Here is an 18494-nt window from a genome sequence, read left to right as displayed (position 1 = left end):
CTAAACAACAATCTTTTCCATCGAATTCAAATAAGTTGAACTTCAACCTACATGTAGTCTATGATTAACTAAGTGTCTGCCTTCGAAAGCCAACAACAATCCTATAAATAAAAGTATCTTATCTACATAAATCTACACAATAGACCAGTATTGCCTTGTAACAAGGTTGTTCCGGTGGTAACGCCCACTTTAAACAAGAGATAGTATCATCTGATTTTGGAGTTGGTTCTGGACATGGTTCTGGACAATCACAATTGTCCTTGTGTACACGTGTAGAATAAGGGGTAATGACCATTAAGTCACTCAGCCTTTTATATGTTTTTGTTGTTGATACTGTTTGTACTAGGTAATTACGAGCCCCCATCCACTTTGATAGTCCTTGCTCTATACACAAACAGCATATCAAGGACGTAACAGCTTACATAAATTTGTTTATGGATCAAATGAAATACATTACTGGTATGCTAACTGCATCCAAAGAGTTATACAATACAATGATACAATTCATGTTCATATTGTATTGTAAACAATCTTGTACAACCTACACACAACTTCTAGAAGGAACATTTGGTATTGTAAATGGTGTTGTTGGGAGTCTTGAGGAAAAACGAAGGCCATGACCACAATAGTATCTGAACTTAAAGACTTTTTAAAATTCATTTATCTTTTGGGGGCAAAAACATTATGGGCTTTGAGCAGTGCCTTTGAAGGAGGAAAACAAGACCCTTTGCATTTTCATTTGTTTTTGTTTTGCATGTACAGTTAATTTGCTATTACTCCATTGTTACATTTAACTATTGACTACAGTACATACAGTTGCTGTAAATTGTTTGTTTATTGCATTAGAGTAAACCCTACCCATCACCTCAGATAAAGTTAACTTGATTTTAATTTGTTTGCATGTAAAGCAATTTAACATTGAATCAATGTTGATAAGGCACAGGATGATTGAAGATAAGAATACATTCTACCACTTTTCAAGTGCACATTAGACAGGCTTTACAGAAGTACAGAGTTAATAACAGAAGTGATTAAATTCCACTCTAATTGATGTTTGTAAACATGATAAGTTGATCAACGAATTTTGAACGGAATTGTAGTATCCCTGTTCCTGGCAATGAATTGCTGGGGCTATTGGCAGAGGATCTAATCAATCCAGTACTTCACATTTTAAGAAATGAAGGCAAACTTTGCATTCATGCCCCTGGATGAAATATAGACCTGTGTGCACCAGTGTTGTTAGCCACGATGAGCAGTGCAGGGCGGGCCTGCCCAGAACTAACAAATTTCACCCATCACACGGAGCAAAATACACTGTGCTGCCAAGCACAGATTTCTCCCAGATTACACTTCAGCAATTATGGCCCCATATCTTAATAACTTGATTTTTTTTGTTGAACTGCTCGCCCTTAGTGGACTAAATTGGATTTAGAGACCGCACTAAAATTGGTCTAGCTACAACACTGGTGTGCACCATTATGCCTCAGTAGACATTTTGTTTTCCCTAAAAAAAAGTACGAGTTATTACATTGTACAGGTACCCTTAGGAAAAAATGCCTTGCTGTTACAAGAATGGAGTGATGTTCCTATGGTGTATCATATTGGTGAAATAAGAACATAGTACGTAATCCCATGTAATTCTATAATGTTCAGCAATGTTCCAGGGGGAGTAAGTCATTCAAAGGGTTTTGATGACGGATTACTGGAATAACCCTTCAGACCCTTCACAAAATTTGTCTCTCAAGTGGGTAATGAATTTCTTTATGCAACATGAGTTTTTAGAGATGAAAATGCCTGAGTGGCAAGATGTTATCTGCAGCCAGTAATGATCTGAAACTATTTTAGTCTTGTATCAATAATCCCCATCAGCTGGGAGGGTAATATTGTAGAGAGCGGGAGCAAAAGCAGCATGCTACACAGTAAGCGTTAAAGGAACACGTTGCCTTGGATCGGTCGGGTTGGTCTTTGAAAAGCGTTTGTAACCGTTTGTTATAAAATGCATGATTACAAAGATATTTTAAAAGTAGAATATAATGATCCACACAAGTATCACTCGAAATGGTTTTCCTCGTCGACTAACACGGTCAGCCATTTATGGGAGTCAAATTTTTGACTCCCATAAATGGCCGACCGTGTTAGTTCGCAAAGTAAAAGAAAAACCACAAAATTTGTGTGGATCATTGTATTCTACTTTAAAATCATCTTTCTAACCATTGCATTATATAACAAACGGTTACAAACGCTTTTCAAAGACCAACTCGACCTATCCAAGGCAACGTGTTCCTTTAAAGGCAGTGGACACTATTGGTAAATGTCAAAGACTAGCCTTCACAGTTGGTGTATCACAACATATGCATAAGATAACTAACCTGTGAAAATTTGAGCTCAATCGGTCATCAAAGTTGCGAGATAATAATAAAAGAAGAAAACACCCTTGTCACACGAAGTTGTGTGCGTTTAGATGGTTTAGATGGTTGATTTCGAGACCTCAATTTCTAAATCTGAGGTCTCAAAATCAAATTCGTGGATAATTACTTCTTTCTCGAAAACTATGGCAATTCAGAGGGAGCCGTTTCTCACAATGTTTACCATCAACCTCTCCCCATTACTCGTCACCAAGAAAGGTTTTATGCTTATAATTATTTTGAGTAATTACCAACAGTGTCCACTGCCTTTAAAATGGTTTAATACTTTTAGTAGATCAAGTTTTTGGCCATGACATGAATCCTTACTCACTGTGAATGAAGATGTACGTAATATTATTTACCTCTAGAAGTTTCAGAGAGCAAAGTTTTCAGGACCCAGAAGAGTCCCGTTAAAATATTTATTTAAAGACACTAGTACACTATTGGTAATTGTCAAAGACCAGTCTTCTCTTTTGCTGTATCTCAACATACATGTATGCATAAAATATCAAACCTGTGAAAATTTGAACTCAATTGGTCGCCGAAGTTGCGAGATAATGAAAGAAAAACACCCTTGTCACACGTGGTATGTGCATTCAGATGCTTGATTTTGAGACCTCAAAATATAATTCTGAGGTCTCAAAATCAAATTCCTGGAAAATTACTTGAACTTTCTCGAAAACTACGTTGCTTCAGTGGGAGTTGTTTCTCACAATGTTTTATGCTATCAACAGCTCTCCATTATTCTTTACCAAGTAAGTTTTTATGCGAATAATTATTTTGAGTAATTACCAGTAGTGTCCAGTGCCTTTAACATTGACTATTCTGGATGGTCCATTCTATGTCTAGTGTTAGTGATTACATGTGGCATCTCGTTTAGCCAACAACCTCCCCCCCCCCCCCCTTAGCTGATACCAGCAAAACAAAAATACAGATCCTGTAGTCGTTATGGTGACCACTCACACTCACAGGTACACAAACTCAAGCTAAGGGCATACAGGAAGCAGGGACCCGGCAGCAGTCGCCATAGAAACAAAACCCACTTTCTTAAACAGGGCGATGTCAAGAATGTTTTTTTAGAGGAAACATTTGGGCGCCCTAAACTGCAGTAGGCTGACTCTCGTTTCCTGGGAGGAAGGAAGCGGTGGAAGCACTTCTGAAACGTGGCTAATCGTTTTAAAACGACCGTTCAATGGAGCAAGGGAATGACTGTATTGTTTGGGGTTCTTCTCACAATACAAAGCTTTTAAAAGCAAACTGGTATTAATTTGTTCTCTAAGTAGTGCTGTAATGTAACAACAACGGTTTTTATATTAATTAAAACTGCAACAGGTGTATTTTGTACAGGTAGGCTAGCTGTTTACAGGGTACATTAAACCTTTGTTCTTTCTATATACATATCTATGATTTAAAAACATGTACATGAAAATGTCTTTGTTGGGTTTAATTGTCATTAACCACTCCGTTTGTAAAAAATTTAGTTTAATGAGTGCTATTTCTGCATGCTTTCGCATAGGCATACATGTACATAATGTGGCTTTTAAAAGTGTACATATACAATATTATGACCCTTAGCCAAAAATGGATTTAAGGTTTTGTGTAGATGCCTAAATTGCATGCAAAGAGACCAGCCGTCGATTTCACCAAACTCTTCCTAACTTAGGATTCATCTTAGGACTTAGGACGAGTCCCAACCCTGCACTGTAGCATGCAGACCTTAAGATTAATCCTTAGTTAGGATGAGTTACTTGTCCTAACTCGAGATAGGATTAATCCTAGCGTTTCGTGAAATCGGCTGCAGCCAATTGAAGCTCGTAACTAACTAATGATTGTACTGGGAGAATCGCTTTAAAAGTACAGTCGAATTCCAAACAATTTGTCAATGTGTATGGTGCATGGTATGATATTGCAGCACAAATTGACTGTCATATCTTTTTTATTAGAATCCTTCGGACGTTCTAATTCTGCAGACAATTGTTACTTGTTGGGTCAAGGTAACCCTTTACATTCCATTTGAAGGTTTCATACTTTCACTATTATGTCTTCCTTCAGCCATCGTATTATACCGTGGAGGAAGGCCTTCATGATTATACCATTGTAAAAATGCCTCTTCTTGTTCACTGTTCATGTGTACTTAATTTAGCGGCCTGCTTAATTAAATAGTCACCTTGGATGGTGTCGGCGGGACGCAAAGTGAACAGCTTTGAAAATACACTGCCTGATCAAAAAAAAACATAACTTTAGGGTGTGCATTGTATTGTTTATCAGATCGTTATCATTTTAATAAATCCTCATTTCAGTTTTATCGCTGGATTGTTGTGTTTATTCTTCAAAACAAGGCCCCCTGATTCAAGATCCAAGGTTTGACACAAAATTTGGAGAAACTGGAGAAACTGTAAGTACTGACTTTTTTAGTTTGATTATTATTCTATTAGCCTTTATAACTCTAATACATGATGAATCTAGATTTAATTTAAAGGGAAGGTACACGCTTCGTAATTACTCAAAACGAATACTAACTTAGAAACTGACTTGGTAGAGAGCATTGGAGAGCTGTTTTTCACTAAAATAATAACAGACTTCTAGCTAGAAGTCTTTTATTCCTATCTGAAAGCACACAAATTCGTCCGACAAGGTTTTTTTTTTCTTTCATCCTTTTCTCCCAACTCCGATTACCAATTGAGCTCAAATTTTCGCAGGTTTGTTATTTTATGCATTTGTTGAGATACACCAAGTGAGAACAGTGGTCTTTGACAATTACCAATAGTGTACCTTCCCTTTAATCGCCTACTAATTGTAAAATGAAAAAATAAAGATAGCAGGACCACACAGTTTTCAGAATGGGAAAGAGGACTCTTGAGAGTGCTATTGTGACCTGTTTTGTGGGGTCGCCAATTGCAAAAAAAAATAAACAATGTGTCCATAATCCATACATGATCAATTTGTCACAAAAATAAATGGTGTATGCAAATATTAAAATTTGTACCTTACTTGAAAGCGGGTGTTAAAGTTAATGGACGCCAACGCCAAGATGCAACGTTGTTGCATGGAATTTTTGTGTGAGGTACAACTTTTTTACAGTATCGATATGTGACATTGGTGCACTGGACACGATAAATTGTCCAAAGTGATTTCACACTTGGTCAGACCGAGCTGACATAAATAAATAAGTGACTGGGGGTGCACTGTGGACCCAAATGTTTGGATGTTTTTGATGAAGCATGCTGAACCAAAAAAGGTCTTCAGAATTTGTTTTTACTTGGTGTTTATCTTGGTTTTTTAAAACCTGACTGTGCTATCTATTTGGTTTTCTCTTCATGTTTTTTGTGAAATTATGAAAATTAAAAAGTATTTTGTTTGAACAACTTTTCGCGTATTGGTTGTATCGGCATGCAAATAACATGTACCGGTATAGGCTTGTGCATAGGGTGAACCCTGGGACTCAAAAGTTTCCCATCACATTGTCTCAAGTGATGGTGCACTTTGCATCTTACTGGGGAGTGAGCCCTCTGTTGTTCAACACCAGTCACCCTTTCAACATAATGTACCATTATCCCCCTGGATTCAGAACAGCCAAAAAACCTGTTGAACAAACTCTCAACAAGTGTGTAGGGCCTACTGATTAAAGTTTACGGATCTGAATTTTGGTATTACATGCATCAATGGATGCACATAAAGGAAGATTTTTTGCTGTACAAAAGTAATTGTTCAGTGGTTTAGAGGGATAATTCTGGTGGTGTACATGTACATATTGATTGTGGTCCTTACTGTGTGGCCATGAGAACCAGTCGAAGATCGAACACTGTCATTTTAAACACAAGGTCAAGTTAGTTTTGTACACAAACATTCTAGGTTGTTTTTCTTTTTCATGTACTTTATGTAGTCATGCAGTTCATTATTATTCTATGTATCATGGTGACCTTACTACAATGTTTTTGTTTGCTTTAGATATTGAAAAATGAAAGATGTATTGTTACTTCTGTTGTATGGGGATCTATGACTTTTTCACAAAATCTGTGCTTGTATTTTAGTGTCAAGGTTTTATATATTGACCTCTTGCACAATTCGCAGCATATTTACTACATACCTTGGTGCTGAATTAACCTTTGAAGAATGAAATGTTAGGCCCCAGTATATGTGCAGTACAGTGCATAATACACGTTGGTTTTGGAAATCTCCAAAATGCTTTTATTGTAGACTTTGACAGAACTTTACATTTTATTGCAGACGGAGGTATAGAATCAGTGAGCTTTCAGATTAAAACAAATCCAAATTTTTTTTTATTTTTATTGTAAACCCAATCTCATAATCTTATTTTAAAGGCATTGGACAATATTGGTAATTTTCAAAGACCAGTCTTCTCACTTGGTGTATCTCAACATATACACAAAATAACAAACCTGTGAAAATTTAAACTCAATTGGTCGTTGAAGTTGCGAGATAATAATGGAAGACAAAACACCCTTGTCACACGAATGTAGAAGCTTGAATTCAAGACCTCAAAAGCAATTTTTGAGGTCTCGAAATCAAATTCAAATATTTTAGTGGAAAATTACTTCTTTCTCAAAAACCATGTTACTTCAGAGGGAGCTGTTTCACAATGTTTTATCAACAGCTCTCCATTGCTTGTTACCAAGTAAGTTTTTATGCTAACTATGATTTTGAGTAATTACCAATAGTGTCCCGGAGTTCCTTTAAAGGCTTAAATAGATGTATACTATAGACGTGCTCTTTATTGAATTAGTAAATACTGCATTCATCTTCATTGTATGTTTATCATCATCCAATGCTGAAATATAATCCTTGTCCCTCAATATTTCCTTGATATGTTTATTCTAATGATAAAAAAGTATGACATGTATGTTGACCTTTTTAAGTGCATATGGGATCATAAATAAAATGTATCATTGTGCAAATAAGGAAATGAAACTATAAACCTTAAGAAAAAGGAACAAAATTCAATATCATACTCTTCTTCTGTGACAGTACACTCCGTGTGTTAATTATTTGGGGCATTTTGAGTTTATCTGTTCTAGCTGGTCAATTACAATTTATGACATCTACTTTATTCTGTTGACTCCATAGATGTTGTCAACATGAGGGGAAGCCAGGACTGGTAAGGTTTTGCAGACGACTGTGAATGAATTAACTAAGGTAGGATTAGGTTGTAGAAACTAAAGTTTACATGGATACATTGGCTTTGAAATGGCAATTTTTTGCAGTGTCCTGAAGAATGTACTAAAAAAATATATAAAAATTTGGGTGTGTTTTCATCACATGTGTTTGAATACATAATGACTTGCTTTTTGTGTAGGTATACATGTACTTTAGGCACAATTTAGGCGAGGACCTGTTCTTTATTTAGCATGATTTGCTTTAAACTATTTTTAGTGAGTATTCGTTAGCCAGCATGAGCCAGTTCCTGTGTCAATTTATTGGTCTGCAAGCTTTTCTCTGTACGTAAGGTTTCATTTCAACATTGTCTGTTAGATAGTGGACTTGCAATTTGAAGATGAAAAATCTGTGGAATTTTATATTGAGATTTTTATTGAGAATAATAACCTAGCCACATGAAACAGAAATGTTGATAGGTCCTCAGGTGTTGTAAGCATTTTCCCACTGGACCACTGCAAAGTCGATTCATGCAGTGAATTCACGAAGTGAATTTTGACGTCACATGACGTCAAATTGACGTCAAATTGATATTGCATTGGCAATCGCAGGAAGTATGAACTTGGCTTTCACACTGGATCTCTTAGCCCCTGTAGAATATAGCACTAGGAGGCTCTGGGAGTGTTTTTTTATCCCACGGTTACCCCGGCACACTTTCACACTGTCTTCGCCTAGTAAGTCCCCGTTTCACAGGGTTCCGGCTGCATGTTTCAAGAACACCCCAGAGTTTTTACCACCACCCCTACTTCAGAGCAGGGGTGGCTATTCCCTGGGGTATGCGCCCCCCCCCCCCCCCACGCTGGAAGTCGCAGTGACGAGCATAGAGCAAGGGTTTGATTTTATGTTATATAGTCTTGACCATAGGGCAAGACTCTATGGTCTGGCATTGTGATCTCTATGGTCATTGGGTCTTTTAACCTCACTGTCTGCATTCCAGTGCAGGTCATGCTTTCACACCTTCCTAGTTTCAAAGAAACTTCTTCTCTGAAGGGAGCTAATTGTCAACAACACTTTTGGTGCTGAAAAGGCACTGATGATGATAAGCTGCATCCTTGAGGATGCTTGCTGCATGGTGCAATGCACTCATTTTGGTCAGCTATGTACATGTATTGTATGGAGTCCTTATTTAACAATGCAAGTGGGGGAATGTTGGGGGGCATGGAGCAAGCACCCTTGCTTTAAAATAGAGTTAAGGGCTAGGTTAGCATCAAATTCATTGACTAACAAATGACTCAGATGGACTGTGGTTGGACAGAAGCAAAAGTTTGCCAATTTGCCACACCTCTGACCCCTTTTAAAGTTGAGAAAATAGGATCAGCTGTTGAAAACTGCTTGTACCTGCGATTTGTTATATGTGTTTTGTTTTTTTGGTCTTTGCTCTGTCTTGCCTTAATCTTGTTTGCTTTTGGGGGGATTTATGCCTTTTGGCAACAGTAAATTTTTCCAACTTTTATGCTCTCCTGGGCACTGTTGTTTAACAGATGTTTTTAAATCGTATTTTAGTTTGCCTGTGATATTTTTTCACAGAACTCGGGAAAGTACTGAGTATACAGTGCTAACACAAATCGGTGTATGGGTAAAAACCAAAATTAATGTATTCTTTATCCTCGATGTATATTTAATTTAACCTTTATTGGATTTTATTTTGTTTTTACATGTAGAAGTTTTGTGAAGTTTATTGTTAATACCAACCAAAAAGGCCAATATGTACATTAAGTTTAAATGCTGATGTTACTATGGCTAATTTCCAGCATAATGCACACTTGCTCACAAAGGTAAACTCACAACAAGTTTTGAAGGCCCTTGTACACTAGATGGTCGGATTTCATGGGAAAATCCCAGATTTTTTGTTTTAAATAGTGTGACTTTTTTACTCTTGTTTTTAAACCCTGCCAAACTCTTTGGGAAACAGCCATCATGAATTTCTGCTTTTAAAGATTCTGAACACTATTGGTATTCATCAAAATCCAGTCTTCTCACTTGGTGTGTCTTAACATATATACAAAATAACAAACCTGTGAAAATTTGAGCTCGATTGGTCGTCGGAGTTGCGAGATAATTATGAAAGAAAAAAAACACCTTGTCACACGAAGTTGTGTGCTTTCAGATGCTTGATTTCGAGACCTCAAATTCTAAACTTGAGGTCTCGAAATCAAATTCGTGGAAAATTACTTCTTTCTCAAAAACTTCTTCACTTCTGAGGGAGCCGTTCCTCACAACGTTTTATACTATCAACCTCTCCCCATTACTCTTTACCAAGTGAGGTTTTATGCTGATAATTATTTTGAGTAATTACCAATAGTGTCCACTGCCTTTAAGAGAAGGGTTAAAGTCGGATAAATTGAGTCCAGCAAACTGAGTGTTAAATGAACATACATATAGGTTGAATGAAGTGTTTGGTTGAAAGTTTCTCAGGAATTTCCTGGGGCAATATTCCTATTGATTGGCTAGGTAGTGTGAAAGGGGTGTGTGATTACTCTGACCATGGAGCTATAGCTCCATGCTTTGATCTATTGGCCTTCGACCTCCTTCCTTTTTTATAGCTCCATACTCTGACTAATGACAACAACGCAGTCTGTTCTGTTGCTCAAACCATGGAGCTCCTTTTTATACTATAGCTCCATGCTAAAACTATGCCCAAACTGAGATTAAATTTGCAGCACCTATTGTCAATGTTGACCCTCCTCAGAGCAAGGACTTACTTGGTGTTTAGAAATGGAAACTACTGGAACTAAGACCTCTGATTTCAACGGTCCCCTTTTCTCATGTTAATAAGATGTTTACTCGGATCTGGTCACTCTCTTTAAAGGGGTTGTTCACTCCCTCATTTGTGGGCAAAAACACTGACCAGTTTGTATGAAATATCACTGAAGAAATTGAGTGTTACAACTTAATTGATAAATGGTGTTGTCTTTATTGCACATGATATTTGTTAATAGAATAGGACTATTTTACCCGGTTTTGCAAAGAAAGAAAACAACATTTTATATTTTCTTGAAGAGGATAATATTTCTGAATGCCTCTGGGGTACAAGTTTTCGTTTTTAAATCTTAATTCTGTGATGCACCAAGTAAGATTTTAGGATGCATGTATTTGCAAGTAAGATTTGTCGTGACTTCATGTAAAAATATATTTTGTGGTGGCTCTGAGAAGAGCGGGTTTGTTCCTGCTCAGCGTTTTGGTCAGTTTGTGCTCTGACCGTTTTCTTTTAAAAGGAAACTAGTCTTTAAATCTCCATGTACATGTCTTGATAAGTCTTCTGTTGTGCCTGGTTTCAGGCTCCATTGGAATGCTGCCCCAGCCTCCCCACCAATCCCATTCAGATGTAAATTATATATTTCTCATTTGAAGTGGATGGAGGAAAGGAATTCTGTCTTAGATTTGTCTTTGTGTATCAATGATGCCCGGGGTGGATGAGGGAGGGGGATATCTTGAGAAGAATGGGTGTTTGACCTCAATCTGGAAAAAGGGGATTATACAGAGGGAGAATTGGAACTTTGTCAGTTGGCGACAGACTATTCCTGTGTCCTGGTTGGCATGAGCAGGGACATGTTGAGCCAACATGTAGGCTGATAAAGTGGAAAGCTCCAAGGATCAGGCTATTTAAGTAGTGTCAAGCAAAGCCAGTCTTTTTTTCGCCGTGCTTGTGAGAGAAGCTTCACTGCTAATATCTCTTGGATTGAAGCATTATTAGTTGTCAGGCAGCTTCTGAAGCAAGGAATGTTACTCTTGCTAGACCAGCCAGTGTGCTCCTGAGGCTTCAAGTATTTTATACAGAAAATTGGTTGTCAATGAGATGAGGAAACCAGCCAGCAACAGGAAATAAAGCAACATCGTAACTTCAATACAGGAAACAATTATGATTAGGATAATCATGGAGGTAGAACTATCTCCATGGGATAATCATGGAGGTAGAATGTACACACATAAAGTTGGAGATAAGAAATGATTCTATTTTTAGTGTGATTCAGCTGGATTGCTGCTGTTCAGACAGAGTGATTCTGGACCATCTAAGAATTCTCTGAAAGATTGTTATCAAAGTTTTGGCTTTCAAATTACACCCGAACGAATATTCACGAATGTTGTGTATAGAAGCTTTCAACCATCGAAGCCAGTGAACTGTGGTACCAAAAGCAGTTCAACCAAATTTAGTCTGTCACAAACTCACAGCCTATTGTTTGTATTGCTGAATTAAATGCATGAGTGATGTACTATGTTCCTATACACCCACCACCCAGTGCCTTTTATCAAATAGGTCTCTCTTTGATTAACTCTGAGTTTGGATGACAAAGGATTGGAAACCTGCTCTCTGGAGCGGAAACTTTATTGGGCTGAAGGTAAACTGAACCGACTGAACATTGGTAACACTGGAATGCTGTTACCACACGTTACTTCAAAGCACTTGAAATCTTAATTGGGGCTGGGGTCCACACTGGAAGCAGAGACCACAGACCAGTTCCAAGGATCAAGCAGTGGTCAGTCTATGATTGCTTTGGTGTACTTTGACCGAAGTCTCTGATTTTTAGTTACTGCTAGACTAGACGTCCATAGGATCTTTGTGGAAGCCATTGCGCTGATCTTTATTGTGAAAAGTATTAGCAGAACATGTTAGTCTGCGAAGTTGTGCAAACACCATCGCCACTACTTAACCCAAGGACATTTTTCTCTGGATAATAGAGACGTGAGGCTTGCCACAAATAACAGGGCACAGCTTTCAAATAAAGCCATTGTGATTCAGCTCCTGTGCAGACGAAACTGTGTTTTCTTTCGGCCGACATTTTTGGTTTGTCCTGGAGCGTTTCTACTGCAATAATAAAACCAAAGTTTCCTGAGAATCCAGAGACGAAACATAAAAGTCAGGCTGCCTCGATCTGGAGCAGACACCAAAATTGGGTAAGTGCCTTTATAATTGATTCCTTTGTACAATTTGAAATTCTGCTGACGAACGCTAAATCAAGGTTTTTGCAATAGAACATTAAATATATCAGAAACATTTTCTGTATCATGCGACCACTTTTTTATTCGTTATGAAATAAAGTAGTGAGAAAATAGAATTAACTTTTGCAAAGTGCTTACTAAGCAACCAAAAGGACCTATGGTGTAAATGTCAAAAGTTGTTGGTAGCCTGACGTTGCGACCCTAGCAGAGTCTTTCTCGAAGGAAACATCAGGCCATTAACTTTTTATTTATTTAAATAAACTAACATTTAGTTTACTCAAACGGGGGTAATATGAGTGGAAAAATAGTTATGGCAGGATATGAAAATCTTTCCCAAATATCCAACATTAAAGTTTTTGAACTGCATACATTGCTTTAAAAGTGAATCTGTTAGATCACTGTTCTTTTTTCAAAATAAACTTTTTACAATTTTCAAAGTTTTTTTTTTATTAGGTGCTGCTGTGAACTTTTGCAATTTGATAGAAGCAAGGGAAGTTCTTGCATAACTGCTTCATAAATTTTTGGTCTGGTCCTCAATATTCCATCATTCCAATGAAGTGTTCTTTCTTGTAGGAAAGAGTCATGCATGTCTAGGTATTCCTGACCTTCTTTTAGGGAACATTTTTTCTGTAGGCTTGAGAGTCTTCAAATTCAACAGGATAGGGTAGACTGTAGTATACAACTGTACATAGTAGTACAGCCACTTCCAAGTTCAGTTTTGGATGATGGTTGGGACAGCATTACAAAAAAAATGAAAGAATACCTATATATAGAATTTGTAAAAAGTATTTAACAAATTATGTTTTATGAGTTACAGGGAATTATCATGGTTGGTTTCTCATGCAGAGTAGGACTTTTTGTCATAAACAGAAGAATAGATTTCCTGTGATGAATAGATTCTCTTTAAGTACACACCCCTACAAATTAGAAATGTTTGCTTCACAAAAAAAAAAACCCACTCTTGTGCGATCTCCAAGAAACTGGCCTTCAGTTCTTCTAATTCCTTTTGATACCTGAAATAAAAGCTTGCCACAGACACTCACGCATAATACCCTGTTATTTTACAGTTCAACAAAAGCACTCAACACCAAGAATGTCAAATATTTCCCGACAGATTTGCACAAAGCAGTTAGTGTTCTGTCACAAAAGGTCGTAAATGCACCTGCATACCACACTTTAAAAAAGTTGACTTTGGGGTTTTTTGGCACATGGTGGGGCCCATACCTTATGTCAAAAAATCAACTCAAACTAAAATCAAATTTATATTTCAGTTTGATATCATATAAATCACGCTGGAATTTCTCCTCAAATACTTTGGTTTTTACACCTTTTTATTTTTAGCAGTGCCTTTTATTCATGGAATATCTATCCATTTACATTCAGAAAGAAAATGTATTCATGGAATTGGAAAGGGTTTATTTTGATTCCCTAAATCTTCCACCTCACTGCTGTACAAAATAACACAGGACGTGGAGGTGAATTTGGACTTTCAATAATTCGAATTGCAAATTGTCTAGTATTAGCTTTCAATATTCACTAGGTGTCAATTGTAAGACAGTCTCAAAGGACAACAATAACAGGATGGGGTTGTATGAATATTTTTCAGATCAATTTCCTAAATAAGTAAACACAAAATGCAGTTGAAATTTACTTTGCTTTCAGTGCTTTGGTTCTCTCGCTAATTCTGGTTTGCTAATTCTCTTAAGGGTTTTTGATCAAAAGCAGCCTACTCAAAAATGTCTTTATAAATTCAGCATTTTAAAACACAAATTTTTCTTGGAGTCAAACAAACTAGAGATTAACACTGAGTTGGCATTAGACTGACAGGGGAACTTATAGGCCTATGTCAAATATTGTAAATTATTATGTTTAATGTATGATAATAAATGTACCAATATAAACCACAAGGGAAACTGACTGGGTAAATTTTGAAATGATTTTGGGGGTTGAACAAAGAATTGACTAGATAGGGATTCGAACCAACGACCTCCGGATTAACGTGCCGGCGCTCTACCAACTGAGCTCAGTTGGTAGAGCGCCGGCACGTTAATCCGGAGGTTGGTTCGAATCCCACTCTAGTCAATTCTTTGTTCAACCCCCAAAATCATAATAAATGTACATTACATAAATAATTATCACCTTGTGTAATGCTTGTAATCTTTCTCCCCACAGGCTCCCCTGAATGATAACAACCAAGATGCAAATCAAGAAAGAGGGAACTTTCTTCGCTAGCTAACCAGATGAGGAAAGTGTAAGATAACTACATGTTGGAAAAATACAGGAATGACCATCATAAAGAAGTAATAAGGCCTTAAAAATAGTATCTTGAAAGACAGTAACTTTTGTAAGAATCTTGTCTGAAAAACAACAAACTTAAACCGGTGTCGTCATCTCATCATTTTTTCCTCTCTCATCCTCGGGGGGAAAAACACAAAAGGATTGTATGAGACCCTCGTAGTTTGCCTTCGGGCAATACAAATTAAGACTATTCGATTCCAATCAGCTTAAGGAAGTATCTCACTTGAGGAAATCCAAGTAGTGAGTGAGCGCAGCTGCGATTCTTCCTCTCTGCGGGGACTGTGTCAAGATCTTGAATTCCCAGAGGGTCGGACGGCAGTGTTATCTGGTAATACCAACAAGGAAGTTCAGCCAGTGTTTTGATGGCAGCCAAAATAAGTTTGACACTGTGTTTGTGATAAATGTCAGCAGATGTCTTAAAGATACAGGGTGTTTTTAAGTTTTTCTTATTTAAATGTGGTCACAAGATGAGTTATTCCTTCAAACCCCTGTCTTGAAAGTAACTTGGGCGTGTATGAACCTGCTCACCCAGATAGAGATCCCCCAACCCTTGATTGACTTTTGTAACATCTTAAAATTCAAGGGGGTAAGATGCCGCCCAAAGATCATAGAATGAACAAGCGGAAAGCTTGAGCGCCTTATTAAGATCGTCACAATCGGTTTCCTGTGCAGGAAGTAAAACCTTAACAGGAAAGGGGGCCCCTCCCGTCCGTTGAGATTTAACAAGACCTACGCCCAACTTCAGAAGAAGTGGTGACCCCTTTTTTCCAAATCAATGATGCCAAGTTTAGCACACCTCAAGTTATTCAGAGTGACTTATTTTTTACTTTGGTTGAGAGACACAGCTTAAGTGAAGCATCACATCGTTGAAGGATTAATTGTAGTCCTTATTATAGCACCAACCATGGAAAGGCAATTTAACCGTCCGCTCAAAACGTTCTCTCACCGTCCTAACGAGACGCTAAATGAAAAGATGAAGACTTTCAGTAGTGCGCCAAGTTTGGTGAGAGACCAGAGCACACCCAAGACTAAACGTTACACTCCACGCACTCCACCTGTTGTGAAATCACAATGGAAGTTTACGGTCGCTCCCCAAACGGTCAGTGATCCCGCCAATGAGGCGCAGTATGAAGTAATAATGAGCGCCAATGAAACAACGAGCCAATTGAATGGAAGGACTAAACCTAAGGTTCCCCCTCCAGTCTCAGAACCAACCGTCAGGAACAATCACAATGAGCCGCAGTATGATACGATAACCAGAAATGGGAGTATCCCAAACCAAAGAGAAACACCCGACAGTACCAATGGTACCAAGGAACCCTCGTGGCGTCAGTTAAATCAATCACATGCAACTCCAACAGATTTCAAACAAATGAACGGCAGGACCGCACCCAAAGGACCAACCCCGGCGAAGGAACCAAAACCAAACGAAGTCCAGCAAACTAAACCTCTGCCAAATTACTACAAGTACAAGATCAAGTCGGCAATATACCATCGCCGGCAACCCGATCCCGCATACCTCCATCTTTTAGGAATAATAAACGTTCTCAGCCACAAACTAGCTTATGTCGAGGAGAAATTAAATTGCCGTGATGAGATGCAGACGACAATTAACTTTGAGGAAATTGGTGAATCTTCTACTGATGAGATTGTCTCGTCTTTGAACGAAACTGTCGCAGAATCCCCAATCAAGACAAATGTAAGTGGAAGAAGTTTCTTTTGGTTTCCTTTCCCCGGCAGGAAATTGGTGTTAAGGCAGGTGTAAGTGTTTGATCGTAGGATCTTTTATTTTTGTCTTTTTTGCTTGATTACGCACAGTCTCGTGCGTATGTATTGCCCTACATTAAGGATTTTCTTCATTTAGTACTTTCATGGAATCAATTGTGAACAAATGAAAGGCAGATGAAATGTCTGGAAACTACTTTTTCAAAAGTCATTGAAAAGGTTTTGGAACACTTTCCATTATAGATTTTGTACAAAAAGACTCATCCTTGTGAAAAAAATACATACATTTAAAAATGGTCTTCTTTCTTTCTGTCCTGACCCTGTAAAACAAGTGTTGTGCGTTTTGCAGGTCTTATGTAACATGTTTTATTAATCTGTGAAGGCACGGGAGCCTTAAAAGTACGTTTCTGCAACAAATTTATGAACTGCTGGGTTCTGTACTCAAACCAGTAAATACTGCGTATTTCAATTATTTAGTTGTTTTGCCATTTGTTTAGCCTCTGGTTTGCCTAGTTTCTGTTTTCAAATTCTGGCTTTGATCAGACAACTTAATTCTGAATGAACTAGTCTGAACTTTGTCACTCTGTGTTAGGTTGGCATAGTGATAACATTGAACATGCACAGTTCTATTTTTAATGTTCCATTGTTTATGGTGCACTTTATGTTGTCCAATCTCACCCCATGTAAATGTAAGACATGCCAAATGTTAACCCCCTGAGGCCTGCTCAGGGTAATAAATAACCAAATACTTTATCCCCTCCTGCATAAAAACCTCCACCTCATCACCCCTCTCAGTACCCCACGGACTGCTTTTACTCCTCTCAAGCAGGTAGTCTTTAAAGGGAAATGTGCAGACAGTCAAGGTCTTTGAGAAAGGCAACCCTTTTTTTTTTACACTGCTGAGCCAATTGGGAACATTTGGAACACTAGGTGGCAGCAGACTTACCAGGTGAACCCACTGTTTTCGGTAATGTGCGCATGCCTGGAAATTTTCCTAGTAAGTCGTCCCCCTTCCTGGTGAAGTGTTTCAAAGTCTCCCATTCCCTGGAAATAAAACCCAAGGAAATTCCTGGGATTTTTAACCCCACCGCAACCCCATGTTCTTTGCACACTTGTCTTGATGACAAGCAGGGGAAACTACTTCCCTAGGGAAATAGCTTTTCAAGGGGAACTAATTTGATGATTTTGTTCACACTTGATGGTAGTTTGCTGAGGAAGTAGGACAAAGTTTGATTTGCTTTGTCAGAAAAAAAATCTTGATTAGGCATGATGATACATGTACTTCACGGAGGCAACAAAGGTGATTGCCTTCATGCCCCGTCATCATTGCCTTGGTGCCCTTAAAATGCTCTAGATGATAGAAATTTACATTTTATTATTAGTATTTATTTGGCAGTTTCACACAATACAAAATTAGAAAAAAAATTATACAATTTACTCAGAGATGTGCCCTTAACCAAGTCAGTAGAAAATGCGTTGGTGCCCTTGTCCTTTCAAAAAAGCATACAGGCCTGCGGTGACCATCCTCTAAAGTTACATGTAACATCCATATGTATTTGGTGGGGGTCAAATACAGTTAAGACATATTGCAAATTAAAATGTTGAAAAGTGGATTTTTGTAAAGGTTTTTGTACAAACTACCTAGGATACTGATAGCCTGTTCCTTCATGTACCAATACTGTTTTCTGAGTTGATTTTTTTATTTGGCTGCTGTCAACTTGTTGTCGAGTATGAAAGGCAAAGATAAGGACTGCAAACAGAAACATTTTTGAGGAAAAACAGAAGATACCATCTGAACCGTTGTTATGAATTGGGATCAAAAGTCAAATAACAAATTTAGACAACATAAAAGTACATTGCTGTTGCACTCAGTGTTGAACTCAATTTGAAATAAATGTGGGTGACAATTGAAAGAAGATACCTTGGTGTTATTTAATAAACGCAAAAAAATAAAGG

At 37.8% G+C, this 18494-nt stretch overlaps 1 protein-coding gene across 3 annotated transcripts in view; it reads left to right on the top strand.

Moving 5' to 3' along the window:
- LOC139939592 (uncharacterized) overlaps nucleotides 1-18494 on the top strand; it is a 70447-nt gene that overhangs the window by 3982 nt on the left and 47971 nt on the right. For 2 of the 3 annotated variants that reach the window (XM_071935606.1, XM_071935605.1), the window contains exons 1-2: nucleotides 11173-12470; nucleotides 14688-16512. In XM_071935606.1, the coding sequence (XP_071791707.1) occupies nucleotides 15718-16512 (795 nt within the window). In that variant the 5' untranslated portion in view covers nucleotides 11173-12470; nucleotides 14688-15717. Of the gene's footprint in view, nucleotides 1-4705; nucleotides 4801-7490; nucleotides 7560-11172; nucleotides 12471-14687; nucleotides 16513-18494 lie in introns of those variants that run through there. The other variant, XM_071935609.1, reaches the window with a different exon arrangement.

Source organism: Asterias amurensis, chromosome 7 (genome assembly GCF_032118995.1).
Source record: "Asterias amurensis chromosome 7, ASM3211899v1".
NCBI lineage: Eukaryota > Metazoa > Echinodermata > Asteroidea > Forcipulatida > Asteriidae > Asterias > Asterias amurensis.
Note: the sequence above shows the minus strand (reverse complement) of the source record. Positions and strands in the feature narration are given on the sequence as shown.